At 38.5% G+C, this 24,812-nt stretch overlaps 2 protein-coding genes across 2 annotated transcripts; both read right to left on the bottom strand.

The window, feature by feature from the left end:
* Positions 1 to 829: 829 nt before the first annotated feature.
* LOC110754005 (Tetratricopeptide repeat (TPR)-like superfamily protein) lies at positions 830 to 3,361 on the bottom strand. The gene has a single exon (XM_021954993.2). The coding sequence runs from the start codon at positions 2,962 to 2,964 to the stop codon at positions 1,054 to 1,056; it is 1,911 nt and encodes a 636-aa protein (XP_021810685.2). The 5' UTR covers positions 2,965 to 3,361; the 3' UTR covers positions 830 to 1,053.
* A 13,592-nt stretch (positions 3,362 to 16,953) lies between these two features.
* LOC110754007 (putative disease resistance protein RGA3) lies at positions 16,954 to 20,723 on the bottom strand. Its single transcript, XM_021954995.2, has 2 exons — positions 17,427 to 20,723; positions 16,954 to 17,264 (listed from the first exon to the last, which is right to left on the bottom strand). The coding sequence occupies exon 1, from the start codon at positions 20,637 to 20,639 to the stop codon at positions 17,484 to 17,486; it is 3,156 nt and encodes a 1,051-aa protein (XP_021810687.1). The 5' UTR covers positions 20,640 to 20,723; the 3' UTR covers positions 16,954 to 17,264; positions 17,427 to 17,483.
* Between the last annotated feature and the right edge of the window lie 4,089 nt (positions 20,724 to 24,812).

The following is a 24,812-nucleotide window of genomic DNA, read 5'->3' as shown; positions in this document are numbered from 1 at the left end:
CATAGTTTTAATTTTTTTTTCACCCATCGCAAATATATATCGTCTGTGTGATTCAAGTGAGTCGAATTTGAAACCGTAGGCTAGTTGGTTAATTTTGTTTTAATTAACTCCTCTTTGTTTATTGGTATGATCCATTATGGATAACTTGTTTTGCTTATTTAATTAATTAAAAAAAACAAAGTTTAAACAGTTCTTAGGATCATGCTGATTTTTTCTAGAAGGTTTCATAAACAGTGCACAAACTGTACGAATCCATATTCCTCAGGATAAAATGTGAATGATGCGAAAGGATCCATATGGATTCCATGGGAATCTAGGATCTTGCTTATTTTTGTTTTCTGTATGGTTCCAATTTCATCGATGTGCCCGAGTGGACATTGGAGCATCAAAATGGTTTGATACTTTGATGGTCCTTTCTACTCCACATCATATCTCTTTTGCAGAATCTTCAAAGTTCTGCTGCTTTAGTTATAGACATGTTAATATTTTGCTCCTATTGCGGCTGCGCCTGAAGCCTTCATCAAAGGCAAACACTTAGGTCAATGACCAGCTAAAAAAAGAGGTTATAAACCTAAGAATTTCTCTATTCCAAATGGGCAGCTTTGGGCTCTGGGACCCATATACTGCAGTGATTAATCAGAAAATTGCAGCATCATGGAAGATGCACGGTGTGCCCAAACCTTTTCCATTTGTTAGAATTTATATCCACAGTTATTGCATCTATCTGTAACTGTAAAACTTCTTGTTTTCAAATGGAAAACATGATACAAGCAACACTAACAGAACTACAGCATGGTACAAGAATTTCGTTACTCACTAGTCAGGCCACTTTCACTGCAAAAACAATTACATCTGAGAACCGGACATTTCGTTAGCATATTGGTTTAGTAACATATCAGCACAACTCTAGCAGTACAAATTTGGTATTCCAAAACAATTTATATAACTATGGTTAAATGAGATTGGAAAAACTATATTCGTTAACTATATAAAATAACAGGAACAAGATGAACTCTTACTCTGCTGCTTTTCTTCATTCTTCTCCTCTTAGCACTACTTTGTTAGATTGTCAGTATAATCTACAGCTTCCATTTCCCAACACAGTAATCTCAATATCAAATAAATGTCCTGACCTCTGTGAGGCTGTAATTGGTCTGCCTTAAAAGTATATACATGGTTCTGTATCCCAATTTTACTACATCCGATCACATTCCTCACACCTTTAAGTTTCATGGCTTTCCTGACTCGAATCATACTTTCCCATCTTCCTCGCATTTCATATGCTCGAGCGAGCACTAAATAAGGTAGAGATGACTGTGCTTCCAACTGCATCATCCTCTGTGCAACTGTTTCAGTGAGTTTAAAGTCACCATGAATCACACAAGAGCGAAGAATCGATTCCCATATCATGGAACTAGGTTCATAAGGCATTTCTGCTACTATATCTATTGCTTCTTTGAGTTTACCAGTACTACTCAACAAATCCACTATGGACATATAGTGCTCGTCCTGAGGTACGATTCCATATTCCTTCTCCATGGATAAAAACATTGTCATTCCCTCATCAACTAAACCCCCCAGGTTGCAAGCAAATAAAACTCCGGCTAGTGTTAATTTATCCGGTGCAATGCCTTCACTAATCAATTCCTCGAAAATGTTCAGGGTCTCAAATACTTTACCATTGTGAGCCATGCCCATAATCATCGTGTTCCAAGATGTCAAATCTTTCACACCCACATTTGCAAAGATTTTCATGGCATAATTTATTAATCCAACTTTACTGTAAAAATCAATAAGTGAACTAGCAACAATTGGATCTGACTCGAAACCTAACTTAACAACCAAAGAATGGATCTGGCTACCCAACTCTGCTGGAAGAAAAATGGACGCAGAATTAAGCAAACTGCTAAGTGTAAACTCGGTTGGCCTCAGGTTCTCCCTCAAGGTCAACGCAAAAAGTCGCACAGCATCCTCCACACAGTCATGCCGTGCATAGCTTGAAATCATGGAATTGCAAACAGCTGAATCCCACCAATCTAGTTCTTCAAAGAGCCGGATTGCATCCTCCAATCTGTTGCACTTGGAGAACAGATCAATAGCAGCACTTGATACAATGCTGTTAGATAAGAATCCCACCTTCAAGCAGAAAGCAAATATTTGCTTACCCTTCTCCAAATTAGGAAAGTTACAACAAACATTGATAACAGATGATATTGTATACTCATCAGGTGAATGCTTGGTGCTTCTCATCTGAAAGAACTGATCTAGTGCCAGCTCTGCATACCCTGATCTATTACAAGCCGATATCAAAGAATTCCATGAGATAATATCCACATCCTCCATAGTGAAAAACACACCAAAAGCATAATCCACACATCCGAGCTTTCCATACATGTCAATCAAAGAATTCCCGAGTATCAAATTTGATAAATTCATACCATTCCTAATCATACCACCATGAATTTGCTTACCATGACAAGAACACGTCACAAGCGACATTACAATTGAGAATGTGTACTCACTTGGTCTCATACCCGCGATTTGCATTTTTGAGAAAAGGCAGAAAGCATTATCAAAAAACCCACCTGAAACACAACCTGAAATCATCGAGTTCCAACTAACTACATCTCTAACAGGCATTTCAGCGAACATTCTGTGTGCCCTTTGAAGCTCACCAAATCGACAGAAGCCTTTCAAGCAAATGTTCCAAGACACAATATTCTTATCGGTAATCTCATCAAACACTTTCAATGCATCGTACAGGGTGTTACTAAACCGAAAGTAAACATCGAGACAACGGTTACCCAGAAAGGTATGGCTGTTAAACCCCACTTTTATCAATTGGGCATGTATAACTTTGGCGAAATTTAAAGACTTTAGTGACAAACAGTGATCTATTAGATGAGAATAATAGGAGAGTGGGGTTTTATGAAGCCCGTGAAGTTGCTTAGAAAATGAGTGCATGCAAACTCAGTGCTTCTATGAAATACAGAACTTGTTGCTTCTGAGCAATGCAGTGTTTAAGCAGTGATACGGTACCGTTGTGCACGTGATTTTGCTGCTGGGTCTGCTTCTTCTTGTTCCATCGACGTAGCTACCAATCGGGAACGAACCAATTGGGAACGCCTTGAATGTGAAAAGCATTAACACTTTTAACGGTGAGTTTCCCTCCAGCGGAAGCAAAGCAGAGTCTTGCCTCCGGTTTTGTCAAGTTTGGGTCGCCGTACTTTTTTGAGATATTTATTCAAAAACCCATCTGATCAAATTTGGGTCCAAAAGTAGACGGTTCACTAGACTTTTTTCGGTAAAGGGAATAGGCTCACTGTCTTAACGCCTAACCAATCTCTTACATATTCGCTTCGTCTTCAGCACCAGGGAAATCATTTATGATCTCTAAGTGTGTCATTTAAATATTGAATGGAACACTGATGTTGATTAAGCAAGAAGTATATATCATTGGCGGGAGCTCCACATCATGTTGCTTTACATATGTTTGAGGTCATCTTGTCATTTGACATATCAAGAAGTTGCTAGGTAAAGTGTTGAAGCAGAATAATGTAGCTACTAGTATTGCTAGTCATCTAGTTCAACATTGATAACATTCATGAAACTGATGAGAAGAAGAAGAAAAAGAAAGGAAATTTCAGAGAGAATTGTATTCCTTGAATTGTTTTCTTAATCAGTTTCTACAGAGAGATTACATTATATACTTAGCCTTAGCTTTGCTTAGCTTCTAACACACACAGTAACACCTTAACTAACAGCACGTGACACCATAACTAATCTAGTGCTGACTCAACTTAGCTGTTATACAATTACCCTCCCTCAAGCTCAGCTGAGTTCCTCAGTCTGAGATTGGTACAATGCTTAAGAAATATGGGGCTGTGCAATCCTTTTGTAAAAACATCTGCAAGCTGTTCTTCTGTTGGCACATACTGAACTTCAAGATCTTTGCGTTGCACTCTTTCTCGCACGAAGTGAAAATCGGTATCCAGATGTTTGATACGTGAATGAAACACTGGATTGGAGCTAAGAGCCAATGCAGATAGATTGTCACAGTACATGATAGGAGGTGTAGGAAGACATAGATGTAAATCTGCAAGCACTTGACGAATCCATGCTAAATCTGCTGCAGTATGAGCCAATGCTCGATACTCTGCCTCAGTGGAGCTGCGAGACACAGATCCTTGCCTTTTAGACTGCCATGAAACCGGATTTGCACCAAGGAAAACAATACAGCATGTGGTAGATCTTCTGGTAGAAGGGTCTGCAGCCCAGTCAGAATCACTATATGCAGACAAGTGCCAAGGACCAAGACCAAAGTGAATACCATATGTAAGAGTACCCTGTATATACCTCAATATCCTTTTCACCATATGAAAATGAACATCAGTTGGTTTGGTCATGTACTGGCAGACTGTGTTTACTGAATATGCTATATCTGGTCTGGTAAAAGTTAAATATTGTAAAGCTCCAACAATACTTCTATATAGAGTAGGATCCTGCAAAGGTTCACCATCAGTAGACAACACCTGAGTATGTGGCTTACACGGTGTTGGACAAGGTTTACATGTAGTCATACCAGACTTGTGCAATAGATCCTTTGCGTACTTGGTTTGATTGACAAAGATTGCACCAGGTGTAGGATATGTCACTTGCAGACCAAGAAAGTAAGTCAATTTACCCATGTCTTTCATATCAAATACAGATCCAAGATCATCAATAACTTCTTGAATGAGTTGCTCATTAGAACCAGTAATTATTATATCGTCCACATATAAAAGTAACACAACTAGATCAGAATCTTTAGACTTTACGAACAAGCTAGGATCAGAATGAGAGGCCTTGAACCCTATAGCTGGGAGATATCCTGTAAACTTTGAGTTCCAAGCCCTTGGTGCTTGTTTTAAGCCATACAGTGACTTATGTAATTTACACACAAAATGAGGGTGTATAGGATCTTCAAATCCCTGTGGCTGTCTCATAAACACTTTCTCTTCCAACTCTCCATGCAAAAATGCATTTTTAACATCTAATTGGCGAAGACCCCAACCTTTCATAGCAGCCATGCTCAAAATAATCATGACAGTAGTATGCCTAACAACTGGACTGAGCTAAGCTGAGTCAGCACTAGATTAGTTATGGTGTCACGTGCTGTTAGTTAAGGTGTTACTGTGTGTGTTAGAAGCTAAGCAAAGCTAAGGCTAAGTATATAATGTAATCTCTCTGTAGAAACTGATTAAGAAAACAATTCAAGGAATACAATTCTCTCTGAAATTTCCTTTCTTTTTCTTCTTCTTCTCATCAGTTTCATGAATGTTATCATGGTATCAAGAGCTTAGGTTCGATCTAATTTTCTTGCTTCCGCTCACTATCCACTTCGATCTCTTATTGATTCTGCAAATTTTCTTGTTCCTGATATGATTTTTCTTGCTTCCGCATCGATTCTGCAACTTTTCTTGTTCCTGATAAACCCTAAATTTTCAATTTCGTCTTCCAATTCTTCGATTTCATCTTTCAGTCTTCGATTTCATCTTCCGATTCTTCAATTTTCATCTTTCGGTTCTTCAATTTCATCTTCCGATTCTTCAGTTTTCGTCTTCCAATTCTTCGATTTCTCGATTTCATCTTCCAATTCTTCGATTTCTAGATCTTGCACAGTTTTCTTCTCGTTCCTTTTCTGTGATATCTTAAGCTTTCATGGCGACTTCTTCTCCGTTCAAGATTGAAGGTCTTCTCGGCATGCTCACTATCAAGTTGAATGATGAAAACTATCTCAAATGGCGTTATCAGATTGAATCAGTTCTGGAAGGTTATGATCTGTTTGGTCACTTCGATGGAACGGTATTTCCTCCTCCTAAGTTTGCGATTGTTGATGAGGAAGGTGTCACTTCTACTATTACAGCTGCGTATCGTGATTGGTTGAGGGCTGATAAGGCGTTGCTTAGCCTACTCATTGCGACCTTGTCTGATGAAGCGATTGAGTACGTTATTGGGAGCAAGACTGCTCGAGCGGCTTGGCTGAGTCTTACTGATCGCTATGCCACCGTCTCCCGTGCTCGTCTTAATCATCTCAAAACAGAGCTTCATACTGCTCAGAAAGGTGCTGATACGATTGAGAAATTTCTACTTCGGCTTAAACATGTTTGCGACTAGCTTTCCATTGCTGGAGTCTCTGTGTCTGATGATGATCTCATGATTGCGGCCTTGAATGGTCTTCCTGCTAAATACGATATGATAAAGACCGTGCTTGTGGCTCGTGACAATTCCATTTCGTTAAAAGATTTTCGTACTCAACTACTTGCTACTGAGCAGAGTGTTGAGGCACGTGTTATGTCTTCTCCGACTCCAATTCATGCTATGGTTCATCGTCATACCTCAACTACTTCTACTCCTGGAGTTTCTTAGGACACGGCCCTATCTGGAGGTGTTGGTTTACTTCCTACTCCTCCCCTTGCTTTTTTGGGCACACACCAGAGTTTTCGACCCTCTTTTGGTCCTTCTTTTGGTCGTGGTCGTGCATCCATGGGGCACTCTGATAATCGAGGTTTTCAAGGTGGTAGGTTTCCTTCTAATTCTACTCCAAGGCCTGGTGTGGTACCTGAGTGTCAAATTTGTAGTAAGCGGGGACACACTGCTCCAAACTGCTACTATAGGAATTCTTCTTCAAATTCCTCCACTACTGTGATCTCTTGTCAGATTTGTGGCAAGAAGGGTCACGGTGCCTTAGACTGCTGTCAACGTTCCAATTATGTGTTTCAAGGATCTGCACCACCTCCTACTTTGGCGGCTATGACAGCTCAGACCTCGTTTTCTCCAGATACATTATGGATTGCTGACAGTGGTGCTAGTCATCATATGGTCTCTGATATGCACATGCTGGACACTGCTGCACCTTATGTTAATGAGGGCAGAGTTACAGTAGGCAATGGTGCAGGTCTGGTTATTGATCATGTTGGGTCTACTAGTATTTCATGTGCTACTACTGCTCTTCAATTGCCTACTGTCTTTCATGTTCCTCATCTAACTGCCAATCTTCTTTCAGTGCATCAATTGTGTAAGGACAATAATTGTCTCATTGCTTTTGATCAATTTGGTTTCTCAATACAGGACAGAATCAGCAAGCAAGTTCTTCTAACAAGACAGAGTGATCGAGGCCTATATTGTCTTCCCAGCTCTTTAGCACTTCAGCATAACAAGACAGAGGCGAAAGCTTATCTTGGACAACTTGTCAAATCTTCATTGTGGCATGCTCGGTTAGGTCATCCTACTAATACTGTAGTTAAGCAAATGTTGAATAGATCTCACATTTCAGTCTGTGATGATAGTCAGTCTTTCATATGTCCTCATTGTTTGAGTGGGAAGATGCATCAATTGCCGTTTTCTCATTTTCATGGCAAGTCTACTGTTGCTTTTCATAGAATTCACAGTGATGTTTGGGGGCCATCCCCATGTCAATCCTTGGATGGTTATCGGTATTATGTGTCATTCATAGGTATTATGTGTCATTCATAGATGAATGCACTGGTTTTGTATGGCTGTATCCCTTACATAATAAATCTGAAGTTTTTGCCAAGTTTGTTCATTTCTGTGCCTTGGTGTCCAACCATTTTTCTGCTTCCATTAAGTTCTTTCAGAGTGATGGTGGGGGTGAGTATGTTAGCAGAGCATTCACTGAGTTTTTAGCCTCTAAAGGGATTGTTCATAAGCTATCTTGTCCTTATACCCCTCAGCAAAATGGACTTGCTGAGCGGAAACATAGGCATTTGGTGGAAACTTCTATTACTTTGATGACTGCTGCTGCTTTACCATCTCAGTTTTGGTTTCATGCTACTGCTCATGCTGCTTTTTTGATTAATCGTATGCCTAGTGTGGTGTTGGAGCATGAATCTCCTTATTATCGGTTATTTCGTCATGAGCCTGATATTAAGCATCTTAAAGTCCTTGGTACTGCTGTATATCCTTATCTCAAACCTTATAACAGTCATAAACTACAACCTAGGACCACACAATGTGTTTTTGTTGGTTATGTTGTTGGTTATAAGGGGGTTTTATGTTATGATCGGTTGCGGGGCAGGTGTATAATCTCCAGACATGTCATTCATGATGAGCATACTTATCCATTCAAACTTCCAGAGTGTGCCAAGTTTCAGTCACAATCTGTTCCAGCATCCACTCCTACTAGCTCTATTCCTCTTCTAGTATCTCGTTTGCCTCTCCCTGTAGACCCACCACTACCTTCTTCCTCTTCTACTTCTCACCATCCTACTGTGCCTCTTGTGGATGCCAGTTCCGAATTACACACTTCTGATTTTGCTTTACAACCTTCTGATCATTTTGAAGATTCTTTAGCCTCTCAACTTCAAGTCGTGTCACTTCCTTTTGGGTCATCTTCTGGGGCTGATACTGGTTCACAGCTCGTAGCTATAGCTGCATCTCCTTCTTCTCCTACTGTGTCTATTCCTCTTAATACACATAGTATGCAAACTCGAGCAAAGTCTGGTGTTGTTCAGAAAAAGGATTTCTCTGATTATCAGTGTTTTAGTACGTGTTTTCACACAGAGTTGGATTAACCAAATAGCGATAGGGTTGCTTCCTCTAGTCCTGATTGGATTAAGGCTATGGCTGAAGAAATTGAGGCTTTACAGATGCAAGGAACATGGGTTTTAGTTCCTCCACCTCCAAACACCAACATAGTTGGCAGTAAATGGATTTATAAGATCAAGCGGAATGCTGATGGCAAAGTATCCAGGTATAAGGCTAGGCTTGTTGCACAGGGGTTTAGCCAGGAAACAGGTTTTGATTATACTGAAACATTCAGTCCAGTTGTTAGGCATACTACTGTCAGGATTATTTTGAGCATGGTTGCTATGAAAGGTTGGGGTCTTCGCCAATTAGATGTTAAAAATGCATTTTTGCATGGAGAGTTGGAAGAGGAAGTGTTTATGAGGCAGCCACAGGGATTTGAAGATCCTATACACCCTCATTTTGTGTGTAAATTACATAAGTCACTGTATGGCTTAAAACAAGCACCAAGGGCTTGGAACTCAAAGTTTACAGGATATCTCCCAGCTATAGGGTTCAAGGCCTCTCATTCTGATCCTAGCTTGTTCGTAAAGTCTAAAGATTCTGATCTAGTTGTGTTACTTTTATATGTGGACGATATAATAATTACTGGTTCTAATGAGCAACTCATTCAAGAAGTTATTGATGATCTTGGATCTGTATTTGATATGAAAGACATGGGTAAATTGACTTACTTTCTTGGTCTGCAAGTGACATATCCTACACCTGGTGCAATCTTTGTCAATCAAACCAAGTACGCAAAGGATCTATTGCACAAGTCTGGTATGACTACATGTAAACCTTGTCCAACACCGTGTAAGCCACATACTCAGGTGTTGTCTACTGATGGTGAACCTTTGCAGGATCCTACTCTATATAGAAGTATTGTTGGAGCTTTACAATATTTAACTTTTACCAGACCAGATATAGCATATTCAGTAAACACAGTCTGCCAGTACATGACCAAACCAACTGATGTTCATTTTCATATGGTGAAAAGGATATTGAGGTATATACAGGGTACTCTTACATATGGTATTCACTTTGGTCTTGGTCCTTGGCACTTGTCTGCATATAGTGATTCTGACTGGGCTGCAGACCCTTCTACCAGAAGATCTACCACATGCTGTATTGTTTTCCTTGGTGCAAATCCGGTTTCATGGCAGTCTAAAAGGCAAGGATCTGTGTCGCGCAGCTCCACTGAGGCAGAGTATCGAGCATTGGCTCATACTGCAGCAGATTTAGCATGGATTCGTCAAGTGCTTGCAGATTTACATCTATGTCTTCCTACACCTCCTATCATGTACTGTGACAATCTATCTGCATTGGCTCTTAGCTCCAATCCAGTGTTTCATTCACGTATCAAACATCTGGATACCGATTTTCACTTCGTGCGAGAAAGAGTGCAACGCAAAGATCTTGAAGTTCAGTATGTGCCAACAGAAGAACAGCTTGCAGATGTTTTTACAAAAGGATTGCACAGCCCCATATTTCTTAAGCATTGTACCAATCTCAGACTGAGGAACTCAGCTGAGCTTGAGGGAGGGTAATTGTATAACAGCTAAGTTGAGTCAGCACTAGATTAGTTATGGTGTCACGTGCTGTTAGTTAAGGTGTTACTGTGTGTGTTAGAAGCTAAGCAAAGCTAAGGCTAAGTATATAATGTAATCTCTCTGTAGAAACTGATTAAGAAAACAATTCAAGGAATACAATTCTCTCTGAAATTTCCTTTCTTTTTCTTCTTCTTCTCATCAGTTTCATGAATGTTATCATGACTAAGACAATGACAAACAATGTGTTTTACAACTCGTTATGCATTGGATATTTGTGCACCAACTTTAAGAGCATTTCCATCAGGGAGGGCAAGGGAAGGGCTGGGGGGGGGGGGGGGGGGCGGCAAGCCCAAAAACATGTTTCCAGCAACAAAACCCAGCCCGGGCAAGCAGTGGGACCCAGCGAACTGGGTTGGCTCGAGGGCCAAAACTCGTTTTGGGATGACGTCAGCCCTGGCGTTCAAATTTTTTTAACGTTGACGCGTGTAGCACACGCGCCAACGTTAAAAAAAATTTGACACGCCCCGCTACAGTCCCCCAACGGCTCTCTTCCACGTGGCTGCTGCTGGGCTCTCTGATTCGATTTTTTCCAGCAATCCAACGGTGATGATTTTTTGTGCAATAAAAAATTGAAAAAAAATCAAAATTTTGTAAAAAAAATACAAAAAAATTACTGAATTTGTTTTCTATAAATACCAACAAATACTCTTCATTTTTAACACCCAATCCTCATACATTTTCTTCTCCTTCTACTCAATATTTGTTTTCACTTTCAAGTTGTATTTTTCTCTATCATATTATGGGTTCTTCTAATGAAACCGGAGGGGCATGGAGCACGATGGAAGATGTTTTGTTGTGTGAGAGTTGGGTCCAAATTAGTCATTGTCCCGTAACGGGCAATGAGATGAAATTATGTCATATGTGGAAAAAAATTCATCAGGAATTTTGTGAAAGGGCAATGGGTTCGACCCGTACGGAAATGGCATTATCTAGTAGGTGGAAAATTCTTAATAAAGAGTTGGCGAAATGGAGAGATGCCTTGGCAAAAGTGATGAACAACCATAGAAGTGGGGAAAACCTTAGCAATGAGGTAAATTATTTGTAATTTTTGTTTTATTAATTTCTATGTCATATTAATTTTTATTTAAATGTTTCTTGCAATTTATATATTTTATTAATATTTCTTGTATTTCCAATATTTATTTAAATGTTTCTTGCAATATTTATATTTTGTTCATATTTATTGCATTTCTAATAAATTGTTAAAATTTCTTGCATTTCCATTATTTTTTTTTTATATACATGTTGCATTGACAATATTTTTTAAAGTTTGTTGCATTTCCATTATTTTTTTTTATAGATTATGCAAGCACAAATGTGGTTTGGTGCTACTGGGCAAGGCAAAAAAAGCTTCAATCATACCCAATGTTGGGAGGCAGTGAAGAATTGTAAGAGATTCCAAATTATTCTAACGGTTCCAGAGGTGGTGTTGAACGAAACGCCACTCCATGAGACATCGATATCGGATTCACCTATGGATTCCCCGATGAGTCAAGACTCACCTATCGAAAGGGAGCCTAGGCCTATTGAGAGGAAAGCGGCGAAGGCGAAGAGAGGGAGTAATTCTACCAAGAATGCATCTAAATTTTTGGAGGACATTTCAAAGCACCAAGCCATGAGGATTGAAATGGATATGAAACAACAAGAGCATGATATGGCAATTCAACTAGAATATGCAAAAGAAAGGGAGTATATACGCAAAGAAAAAGAGTATGTACGCCAAGAAAACATTGAAAAAAAGGATCGGGAAACCATGGCCATGAATACAAGCCATATGTCCCCTGAATCAAAACAATTTTGGAAGCTAGAACGAAGGGATGTTATGAGACGAAAGCTTTTTCGTGATGATGGACCTAGCAACACGGATTGGTTAAATGATCAAAACCATTAAGTTAGTTTGCTTGCCTTTCATTTCATTGTATTTTTTTTTTGTTTAATAAATTAGTGGTAATTCATGTATTTTGTTTTCTTAGTTGTATCTGAAATTTGAATTTTGAAATGTATCTGAAATTTGAAATTTGAAATTTATCTGAAATTTATCTGAAATGTGAAACCAAAAATCTTATCTGATATGAATAGTATTGACACGTAGGAACCCAAAAATCTTACCCGAAAATATTATCCAAAATAATTGTTTAAGTAAAAAAAGTTGTGAAAAAAACAAAAAAATGAATAGTAGTTGCCATGGCAAGGGTTTGACTGCTGGAAACACACATAGCTAAAAAAGGCAAGGACAGCCACTATTCACGTGAATAGTGTCAGCCCTAGCCCCCCCTTGCCTAGCAAGGGGGGGTTTGACTGCTGGAAATGCTCTAAGGGAAGTGTTAACATGGGTTGCAAATATTAAATGAGTTATTTGTTACTTAAATACTTATTTTGTGTAGTCTATTTGCGCCTAATTAGGTTTGAATACTTTACTTAAGGTCCACTCCTTTTGTAACCTAGTTGTAACCATATATATTAATTTCTTCCACGAATAAGAAGAATACATATGTAAAAATATATGGTACATAAACAACAATATGTCTAAATATTTTCTCATCCCTGTCACGGATGTTCACATCAAAACAACCACTTTCATAAACAGGGTTGGAACCCAAGGGAGCTTTCAGACAAATCCTCATACAAAAATGTTTGGGAGTAATGAATTTGAGGTGCCTTGTACAAATACTCTCACAAAAATCCCTATCTTGCAGCAGCCTTCCGAAAGTCCGATATCTCAATTTCCCCATTTTTTCAATTCCAAGGTGTCTCTCGATGTCACTCTTCACTCGGGACCTCTATAATCTTTCATGCTCCCTCGTGCTCTCTTGCAATGCAAGAAAAACAGTTGGCAATGATTAAGTGAATTTTTCTTCCTCTTCCTTTTTGGCTCTCCTCTTTCTCTACAAATCTGTCTCTCTTGGCTCTTGCACTTGTGCCCCCATTAGCTTTTTTCTCTGGTTCCGGCCCTTCATCCTTTGGGGTTCCAGTTTTCCTTGAGTTGGTTTCAAGCATATTGGGGCTTTCCAATGAAGCCATATATGCAGAGCACCTTTGGCAGTTGAATACCGGAACAAGCTTGGACATGGAATAAAACCGTTTGTGCTCTACAGTATCAGTGTCTTCTATTTGATGCGCTCTCACAACCTCCACAGTCAAGCTATCTTCAATCACTGCTATCTTGCAAGGTATGTGCATAAGGTAGAATTCCAAATATCGTTTGAGGTGCCTGTGAAGCTTTACAAGTTATTTTGAAGCCAAATGCAAAACAGACGAGAATTTACACAGGCATGCATGCATGCACACAAAAAACACATTGAGAAATAGATGAACAAATGGAAAATTAGATGTTAATTGTTTGGATTTCTTGACTGTTTCGCCAATGCATCAAATATGATAAACAAGCAGCCAGCAAAGGAATTACCTATCAAGTACAACCCAAGCTGCATTACAAGCCATAAGCTCCTGCAAAATAACCTTCTTAACTGGAAAACCAGCAATAACTTTGACTTTAATGCTCACCTATATAGGAAGGAAACTCGCTTAGTGAATAAAACAGAACAGCAAATAATGGGGAGATTCATAATATTATAACAGTGATGCTGTGGAAACTATGCATGAATACAATAACAGAAAGCAGAATTTGAGCATCAATTTTCTTCTGTTCTTTATTTTTTTTCCTTCGTAATGATAATTTACATTACTAATCTCGGAAAGAAAGTAAAACCAAGAATCGGACACCTTCACAGCTACTAGGTTGATTCCAATCTTATAAGTAATAGAATATGTATGACAAGAAATAGACCCCAACCTCTCAGATGCTGCTACAACATTTATCTCAAATTGTTAGATATATTGTTCTACTAATGCATTGCAAGACCTTCTATTGTGATGATAGATCCAAAAAAGAGCAAGACAAAAAAGGCATCTTTCTGCGATTGATAAAGAAACTATGTCAAGAATCAAGACACATATCTTGTTGAACAATACTGAAAGCACCAATCAATTAAAAGAGTAATGCGCAGCACTCGGAATATATTTGTTACCCTTTGATCTTCACACTGTTGGGCACTTCGAAGAAGCATGTTAACATACCCGTCAACTTTCTCTCTAACTGCTTCCTTAACTGCACGAATGCTGGTTCCAATAGAATCCAGGCATGGTTTTGCTTGATATCCCACTGTACATTACAACAAAGGAAAGAAAAGCATAGAGAGTAATGATCAGTAAGAAACAGACTCTTGTGTTTATGAGATCATGCCTGCAGTTAACTATAGTTATACACCAAATAATTGTGTGCTACATCTTCGACAAAATGAAAGTATGTATATTCCTACATGTTTATTTAGAATAGTTGTGGCATACGTACAAAATGAGAAATCCCTTAGCCTATAAGTTGCGGATGATTTATGGACAGTGATTTATTTTGTGCAAATAAACCATAATTTGATAGATAAGATTTGAAGATGCATATGTAGGAGCAGAGGTGACAATGTTGTCTAGCCTATATTGACCTCCTGCTGCCTATGATAATTCGTTAACAAGATTGAGAAATTTGCAGAACAAGAAAAGTGAGCAGTTATCAGAAGGTGGAAATTAGTACAATAAGAGTTCCAACTCAAAACCAATTGATAATTAATTGGACCCTCATACATAAGATAACAGAAGATTTTACCAAACCCTATAAAGACTTCTGATAGGAGAAAACAAAACAAACCAAAAGGCACAATCCATCAAATACTTACATGGGTGAAGGACCTTGTCCAAGACTCCAAGAAAAATGATGGTGTCGCCCCTACTTAAAATGTCGCCCCCCCTTCGGACACCATTGACAGTGAGCCTAAGCTCATGCAGACTATGGTCCTTGGTAGCATCATAAGCAATGACAACAAGGGATGGTGTACTAGGACGAGCCATGGACAATGGAGTCTTGGATCAATTTCGAATGATTTTTTTATGTTTTGGTCGTAAAAATGCTATATAAAGGAAACTTGATCAAATGGGCTTGTAGTAGAAGTTTGAAGGAGCGCGGAGTTAAACCCATTGTAGATTATGATTGGTCGTCCAATGCTATGCTTTGGTGAGAATTCTGAAAAAAAACCTTTTTTTTGCCCCCCTTCAAACCCTAAATTTTCAAGCGCATCAGAAAGAGAAGATTCTCAATACCAAAAAAGATATGCTAAGAGCACTCTTAATTGTACCGATAAAAATCAAGGGAAATTTGCCTTCTTCAATAGGGCCAAGCAGATTATTACAAGGACTTGGGGACTATATTGGCTTATGTTTTTTAACTGCAAGTGTTCGTTCTGCAAATTCAATGATTCTGAAACAATGGGGACAATGCTTGTATGTTATAATTTATGTCTCAGTCATGTCCTGCGGTCTTGCCAAGGGCATGCAATAAATCTTGCACAGAAAATTAAAAACATGACACATAAAACAAAAGCCATATTTTGGTGGCCTTGTGATTCACACAAATGTCCCCAGGTCTTGAGTTCGAGTGACTGCGTAAAAAGAACATAGAAAAGAAAAAGCTAAAAGAAGAAAACCAAAACCTATAATATTTCATGATCATTGGTTTTGCTGGAAATACTAGTGTTGCCTATGTGAGAATGTGAATGTGAAAATGTCTCACATTGGAAAGTTGAGAAACCTAGCAAAGGCTTCTAAGGAGTTGGGCTGCTCCCCCATTGCCAATTAGTTTTGGGGTGGAACCTCAACATCCTTCAACTCGTACCCGATATAATTTAACACACCAAACAGATAATGAGTTATTATCAATACACTTGTAGACATATGCAAAAATCTTTACCTTTTCGCTGCTATACTTGTAAATTCAAGATAACTGTTGTTTTTTGGGAATTACGATCAAAATTAACAAAGGTAGAGATGAGTCATATTACTCAAGAGTTACTGCAAGAAACCGTTTCCTCTTCATTTTAAATTAATCTTATTCTTTTCGTTAATGGATCTTCATCACTGTCCATGCTACTAGTCTTCTCTATATAGCTAGTCCCCTCAACAAGACGGCCAGTCATAGCTCAAAAACAGTATTATAAATGAGCCCGAAATGAAAAACATATAGAGAAGAAAGTTGATTTTAGGAGTGCCAAACTGATGAATTAGAATAGTTGAAGGAAAGTGTCTAAGATCAAATCCTTCTCAGGCGAAAACTTGTTTATATAAAGGCATAATTAACACCCAAAAAAGTCGACCCTATGAATGATTATACCAAACCTTTGAAGTTCAAATTTGAAGCACAGACCATCAAAGAAAAGCTAATTCTTGTGCTATCAGTGCATATATTTCTCCCCTTCCTAAATTTATGCAGTATATGAAGTCATGCAAAGTGTAAAAAAAGTGATTTCTCCTCGGAAAGTGAAAAGCTTAGGATTCAAATGGGGAGTCCAACTTTATCCGCTCTTTCTCTATTATTATATAGGAGATGTATGGATACTTGTAGCTTACATATCAAGTGCTTTATAATTCAGAAACATGAGTTTTAAATGTAGTGAAACTGTTTATAATTTATACCAAGATGTCACTCTGTACAATTGCAGTTTCTGTGTTAATCAATGTCAATAACCAGCATACCGTGTCAGCGCACATGGAAAACTTAAACAGAAAATTTGCATTTTGCAATATGGAAGAACTTATTTGGTGACAGGGGCAATATGCACATTGAATTGATGTTAAATGAACAAAAACGAATCATAAACATAGCTCTGCTCGATATATTTTTTGCTAAGTGACTGTTTAAATTGTTTTGAGGGAAAATTTTTATTTTTATTTTGGTATTATTCATAAGGTGCGGAGCACAGAATTCAAACAAGTACATGTAACTAAGAAGGGAAAATACATTCATTTACTACTAAGGAAAGGACTAAAAGTAAGGATGATGGAAGTGATTATGACAAAGGTGATGCAGTGATTATGACAAAGGTGATTCATTGCTCAAATTTGTCTCTGTTTCCTTCCTCTTAAAACTTATGCTCTGCCTTTTCTTCGTTGTATTATCTGTGATTGGTCTGACGTAAATGACAATGTAGTATTTTTCGCCTTGTAACTCATTTTTTCCAATATAAGAAGAAGCAAAGAAACTACCTGTAAAAAATTGTTCAAATATAAATCAACTCAACAGAAAACTAATAAGCATGTGAACAGAAATAAGCACATGAAATCCAGAAAATCAGAACTACAGGGGAGAGGGAGATGGAATAAGTCCATTAGTGTTACGAGATAATAAGGGGGCTTCAATGGGCAGACCTGCAGAAAGAGAAGTCATGAACTTTGTAGAATGTGTGCTTCTCTAGTATCAGACTCTCAGAAGATGTCTTCTTCAGCGATGAACTCTCCACTTTCGATCTCCACATACAGGATATGTTTTATATTATCCCAGTCGTCGCCTTTCTCCTTCTCCAGTTGTTTCTCTAATTGAGGGCACCTTCTGATGACCAACTTTTTGAGACTGATAGGTATATATGGTAATGAATGCAACACGGGACAACGCTCAATGACCAACTCCTCAAGCAAACAAAGGTGTTGCATAATGTCTGGGACATAAGCCAATTTTTCACACCCCACAATATCAAACTTTTTGAGTGAAGCAAGGTACCTCAGCTCCATAGGCAAGGATTCCAATTTTTTACAGTATAGAATACTCAAATGTTCAAGGGAAGTAAATCCTCCCATGCCCTCAAACAGAGACTCCAGATTATCGCAATCATACATGGTCAGTTGCGTGATACGGTTCAAGTTCTCCGGATCCCTGGGGAAAGACTTCAGTTGTGGCATTTCATTAATAGCAAGAGTGGAAAGTGACATGAGATGGGCCAACGAGTCAAGTAGCAGTTCATTACTCTGCCACAAGGCTAAGTTTTTAAGATGTGGAATTGATGGTAAGCCAGTCAACTTGTTGCATCCTTTGACTGTTAGTGTGTCAAGACAAGGGAATGACACAGGTTTTCCAGCTATTTCGAAACCCTTCCATTCCAACAAATTCGGCATATCATAAAGCTCAAGTTGTGTCAATGCTGGGAATGCTACATCATTTGTATTAGCATTCCCATAAAACTCATAACCAATAATATGCACCGCAGACATTCCTTTTATAAAGAGATCCCTAAGGAGAGGCAGCAGCCCGAGTGGCGGAAGTTGTAGACAACTGCAGTTGATCAGAGAAACCTTTACTAGATTGATGAGGGGACAACTTTCCATCCATGTTGGAAAAATTGAACCATTGTAGCCAGATAAATCCAAAACTTCTAAAACCGGGGATGGCATCAGGCGTTCTAATACTTCAGCAGATAATTCAGCATCTACCAGATGAGCATTGCGACCCCATGATAAGCCCAAACAACGAAGCCTTAGCTTCTGAAACAGCTTTGCTTCTTGAGCCTGCGCCAAATTACTCACATTCTCAAGATTCTTAATGTCTAGTCTACCTCTAAGGTTGAGCCCACCCAGCTCAATTAGTTCAGCACAATCAGCTTTCTTACCCAATATGAATGCTGACACATTTTGAAGAAATCTTAATTTTCCAATCCCTGATGGCATGTGAGTCAAAGAACATGACCTAATAACCAGATGTCTGAGGTTCGTTAACTCACAGATAGCTTTGGGTAACTCCAGGAGATTGTAACACTCAGAGAGTTCTAAAGTCTGCAAATTTTTCAGGTTAGCAATGGACTCTGGTATTGATCTGATATATGTATGAGAGAGATCGAGGTATCTCAAATGTTTCAAAGTACCAATTGTAACTGGCAACTCACGGATGCCTCTTGAGGATAAATTTAGCACTCGTAGTCTTCGGAAATTTAGGAAAGTGATAGGGAGTGTCTTGAACTTACCAGAGAAAGAAAACAATGAGCGCAGTTTCTTTGCTACATGGATCATTTTTGGAGAAATCCCCGATTCATGAACTAAAGAGATACGACGAATGTGTTCTGAGACATGCAGTGAATTTTCATCTTCCAGGATTGAGCATTCAATCCCCGCAACATGCAAAGCAAGGTCATGCACTAAATTATGCATCCGGCACTCCACTATGTTACCATTTTCATCTACCATAGTGTCCTGAAAGAAAAACCGTTGCAACAATTCCACAAAAAAATCATCAGCAACGTCCTCCAACTCCTTCCTAATGGAACTTGACTCAACAAAACCTTCTGCAATCCACAGCCTGATCAATTTTTCCTTGTTGATTGCATAGTCCTTTGGGAATACTGAACAATATGCAAAACATTGCTTTAGATGTGCTGGAAGATGATCGTAGCTCAGCTTCAAAACTGGTAAGACACCGTGTTCGAGTGAATCCCGTGCATCATTGTCCAGGATTAACAACCACTCGTGCACTTGTTTTTTGTAGGACAATAAGCTGCCCAGGGTCTTAACAGCGAGAGGCAGTCCCCCACACTTGCGAACAATTTCCATACCGATCTTTTCGAAGTCAACATTTTTATCCACAGATCCAAATGCTAAACTTTTGAAAAAATCCCAACAGTCTCTGTCAGGTAAGGCTCTTAAGTAATACAGGCCAGCACCATCTGTCATGAAATTCGCAACTCTTGCATTGCGTGTAGTTAACATAACAGCAGATCCTGAATTACCTGCACTAAACCATCTCCTCAAGATCTCCCATTCGTGCAGATTTTCACACCACACATCATCAAGCACACACAAAAATCTCTTCCCCCGCAATTCCATAGTAACAGCAGTCTCTAATGCATCCATGTTGGAAAACTTCTGTGAGCTGTGAGTTGAAACATACAGGATCGCTTCAGCAATCCTCATCAGGTCAAAATCCTCACCCACGGTAACCCAAATCCTTAAATCAAAACGCTTTTTTACTCTCTCTTCGTTGTACATGACTTGTGCAAGAGCTGTCTTTCCGATTCCTCCCATGCCTACAAGTGCGATCACACGAACTTCTTGTTGTTGCTGATGCTCCCATAATAGCATGTCTTGTATTTTCTCTTTGTCAACATCCCTTCCATAAACAGCAGATATTTCAGAGATGTAAGAAGAAGTCTGGACGTTCACATTGAGACCGGGGATCCTCTCTGTAGTTTGAGAAACAGTTGCAAGAAGGTGAAGTGCAGTCCCTCCTTTTAAGATTTCGTCAAATCTTGCTTGCAGATCCTTCATCCTGTGCTTGATTCTGTATCGGTACACATCAGACATGAGGGAAAAGCAATTGGCTACCTTGGTCGTTGTGGTAGCCTTCTTCATGGCCAATAGCTCCCAATCATCAACTAGATCGTCGGCGTTGTAAGCCACTTCTTTCAGCTCCATTAGCCACAAATGGATTGACTGGTTGCTGCCAAGAGGTTGTTCTTCCACTTGGCTAGCTAGTGCTCCCAACGAACCTAATGCATCCCGCATCTTTTTAAAGATGACGTCATAGCCAAGAGCTTCAGCAAGAGAATCCAACCGGTTAGACAGAACCTTGAGGAGAGGTGACACAACTGCATCCGCCATCGAAACAAAAAAAGGGAAAAAAACTCAAAACTCTCTTCAACAAGCTTTCACAGAGGAGATTCAGATGAACTACACACTCCCAAAGTCAAACAAAACCAAGGCTAGCTGGCCGGTTTCTTTGTTTTCATCCATACACATACATATATACACAAGCATTCTCTTTGTAGTGTTTCCCTATCACCAAAAGGCAGGATTCAAAGTTTCATTCCAACTCTGTGGAGGGTAATACAAAGTTTTTGTAACACTACCCACACAATGCCAAGACAGCCCACTTAAAACAAAAGGCCAAATGTATGAATTTATCATCTCTATGTGCCAACAAATTCCAAAGTATAAACAAATATGAGAGATGCAGAAAGACATAGAGACAGAGACAGTGAGGGAGAGCGACAGATAAACCTATGAGATTTTGGATATGTTGTGGGCAGGGGCGGATCCACATAGGGGCAAGAGGGGTCACCCCTGCAAGCCCGGAATTCACCATTGAAGGCGAAGACTTTCAACATTTAAGTAAATGTCTTATTGTCCTTTTTCTTTCATTTAATTTTATATTACTCAATTTACTTAAGTTTACAATGTAAATAAGGAAGTACCCCCATTTGGAATCAAATAAAAATACTAGAAAATCAAATTCCCACCAAATCAAAATATGAAAAATCGGTTTTAGTGCAAAATACGATTTAGGCTAAAAATTATGGCTCATTAAGTCAATATATACTTCATACTAAAATCTCATAAAATCAAGTTTTCTTATTTGATGTGCAAGGAATAAAAGCCGCCAAAAATTATCTTGAGAAAATGATTATTCCAAAAAACCATTTTTCATACTTAGCCAATATTTTTACACAAAACAATTTTTCATGTATGATATGAATCATAAAGGGACCTAAGGTCAATCTAGGTAAAAAGCCTTAGATGTTCAATCCACAAAGAGTTTTATAAGAATAACCTAACTCTTGCGTATTGAAGAAATATTTACTTAAATAAGCTTCCCCTAAGACAGTACTTATAAAGGTCCAAAGTTTGAGAGCTAGAACCCAAAAAAAATGCAAATAAAGTCCAAAATCAAAACGACGACGGACCTCAAAAATGACGTAAATGCCCTACAATGAGTAGGATTAAGCTAATATATGCCAGTTCTTATGTCGAATAGGATGAGACACCTTGGGAGGCGAAGAGGATTGCGCTAATTTTTTGGTTTATTATCACATTCTTAGAGATATTTCTGGTGTATTGCAATGTGTGTCTATTTATTGAAGTTGATGCAGTTCTCTTTGATAATGAACATGAGTATTTTGTATGGTTTTATCTATTAACTATGAATTAGAGTATTATCGTTTTATTTTGATGGGTCTATTTTGTATAGAATTTCTTTTAACCTTTTACAAGTTGACCCCGAAATGAAAATTCCTGGATCCGCCACTGGTTGTGGGCACTGTGATTATTCCTCCATTGGAATGGTGGTGAATAGTTCCCACAAGTTGAGCACTGTGTTATAGGGATTCTCGAGGCACATACCGCTGTCATGACACCCGCGAAGGGAAGGGAAAGCGTGTAAAATCTCCAGAGAAATAATTGGGTTTAAATAAAGCTACCCCTGGAAAAAAAAAAATCCATGGTGATTAAACAATATCCAACTTAGTTGAAAACAATGTCTTATCGAATGATGACAATCTAATTTTAGATTTTTTAATAATTGATTATTACTCTTCAATTAAGGAGGGCCAAAACAATTGAAGATCATAATAGGATAGAACTCTAGTCTTAGATGGGAGAGGGGGTAAATGTTTTTAAATATAGGTAGAGGGGGAAAAAACTTGACATTGAAAGTCATGTTTTCATGCTTGGGCTCGTTTGGTGCCTAGGATTGGATTTTCTTTGGCTCGTTTGGTGCCTAGGATTGGACTGGATTAGATAAGTCACTAAATCTAAGGTATGTTGAAGGAGGAAATGAAGGTAGAGGTGAATGACTTCCCATGTTGGCGGGGATTAAGAGGGATTATTTATAAGGTGGTGCTATCCTACTGTCAACTTTCCATGAGTAATTGATCTTCTACTTTTAACTTGGTAAAATAAAAATTCATTTCTTCTTGAAACATGCTTTAAATATAGGGAGTATCCAATCCAATACCAGTCATCAAACGAGCCCAAAGCATCAAATTACTTCAACTTACCTGGTGGTGGTGGAGCTGTCTAGCTCTTAATTAATTTCCTTGCAATTGTTGCGTCGTTTCTTGCGCTTTCATGTTATTTGTAGTTTTCTTAGTTTGTATTGCATGCCATTGCCCTTGCCGCCTTGAGTTGGGGCTTCTTCCCATCAGGCTTTTGCTTTTCTTGTGTCCCTGTCTGTCCCTTGTGGGAAGCTTCGGTTTCTTGGGCTGCCTATATCCATTGTTTTTATTCTTTTTTGCCAGATCCATTGTTTTGTTTACTAAAGGGAATATATAAATAAATAAATTGTCTGCTTGCATTTGACAACTCCTTTGACGATGCTCTAAGGGTTGATGGATTGGGACTTTGTATCAAAACCCTATTCAAACCTGACGTGCCAGTTGACCGTAGCCTAGGCATGAACCTAAGAATTTTTTTTAACTCTTTTTTCTTTTTTGGTGATATTGGTGCCTCATCCTATCCCCCCTTTCTCTTCTAAGGTGCAAAGTATGTAAGTCATATGCTGCGGTTGGTTACAGATTCAGTACTGCTTTCATTTGAAGAGGAGGAAAGGCATCAGATTCACAGCTGCAAGCCTTCAACAACTTGGGCAGAAGGTCTTCTCAGAACTTGATACAATATCAGCAAACTGGGCAAGTGTTTGAGAGTTTCTGGTTATAGTCAAATTTCTGTCCATATGGATTTCTTTATATTTATGTTTACTAATTTGATTTTAATGCATTGGTTTGATTAAAATTTGGATATAACTTGTATTCAAAAAAATTTATATAACTTTGTTCTCCAGTTTCTGTGGGATCTGCCATGCATACAACTGTTCTACTGTTAATTCATGAAATGTCGACAGTCAAAAAGTCTATTTGGGTTCCTGCAGTTTGCCGGATTTTCCAGTTTGGTCCCTTCAATTCTGGCAATTTGACTCTGTAGTTTGATATTCCAACCCCACCCAAGTTTTCTTTTGGGTCTATTTGCAGGTGTTCTGCGGAAGCTCCTAACAGGTTTTGGTTGCCTAGGATTTTGGGTTTAGGGTGTCTCTCTCAGTGCTGCTTAATATTAGAAATGTCTTTTATTTTTTGGGTTTTAATTTTCTTTACCATTGCCTTTTACTTAAGGACACTTTCTGTCATATTTCATGACGGGGTAAGTACGTGTCTCCGACGTGGAGGGGTATTTTGGACGGAATCAGATGGAATTTGACAGTATCTGTAATGTGTCCTAGAAATGCAAGGGGTTTGAAACTACAGGATAAAATTGGCAGAATTGAAACTACGCAGACCAAAATTTACTTGTTGCCTTTTTTTTTCAGTGCAAAGTTGATTCAAGGTGCCAGATATATTGAAAGAAAAAATATTGCCGTTGTAAGCAAAAGTAAATTCAATAAACATGATAGTAATCCTCAGTCCAAAGCTGAAAACTTAGGTATTTATCAAAACAAGTTCTAGCTGATGGCTTTGATTATAGATTCGGATTGATAATGGATGAGTAAAAGGTATCATTTGCTACATGAAGAATGAAATTTCTTAAGAAAATTTGAAAATTTGGTGTAAATCGTTTTATTTTTTTATTAAACATGACTTTTTGTGTAGCTTACTCTAGCTATTGTTTATTTAGAGTTTGTTTTTGAAAATTTGAGAGCCCTTGTCTTAACTATTCACCAATTAGCTATGATTCTAGTGGTATTTCTCTTCTCAATATTGAACAAGGTCCCGTGTTCGAATTCCCCCCCTCTGTCATTGAAAAAAGAAAAAAGAAAAAATTATATGCTCCTTTCTTATATGTTCATTGCTCTATGTGGCAGTTGGTTTTTGAACTTCCCCCTATAAGATTCCTTACTCTTTGTTCTGAACTTTCTCAGCTAGCTAGCATGGAGCTTAAGAGGCTAAATCCAGCTTCACATTTAGTTTATCGCTGTCAGCCAATTGGCAGGCTGAAACGGCTTGAAAGGAATTTCGAATTGCTTATACAAATAACTGAATGTTTGTATAGCATGAGGGATACTATTTT

Source organism: Prunus avium, chromosome 8 (genome assembly GCF_965620075.1).
Source record: "Prunus avium chromosome 8, drPruAviu1.hap1.1, whole genome shotgun sequence".
Lineage (NCBI taxonomy): Eukaryota > Viridiplantae > Streptophyta > Magnoliopsida > Rosales > Rosaceae > Prunus > Prunus avium.
Note: the sequence above shows the minus strand (reverse complement) of the source record. Positions and strands in the feature narration are given on the sequence as shown.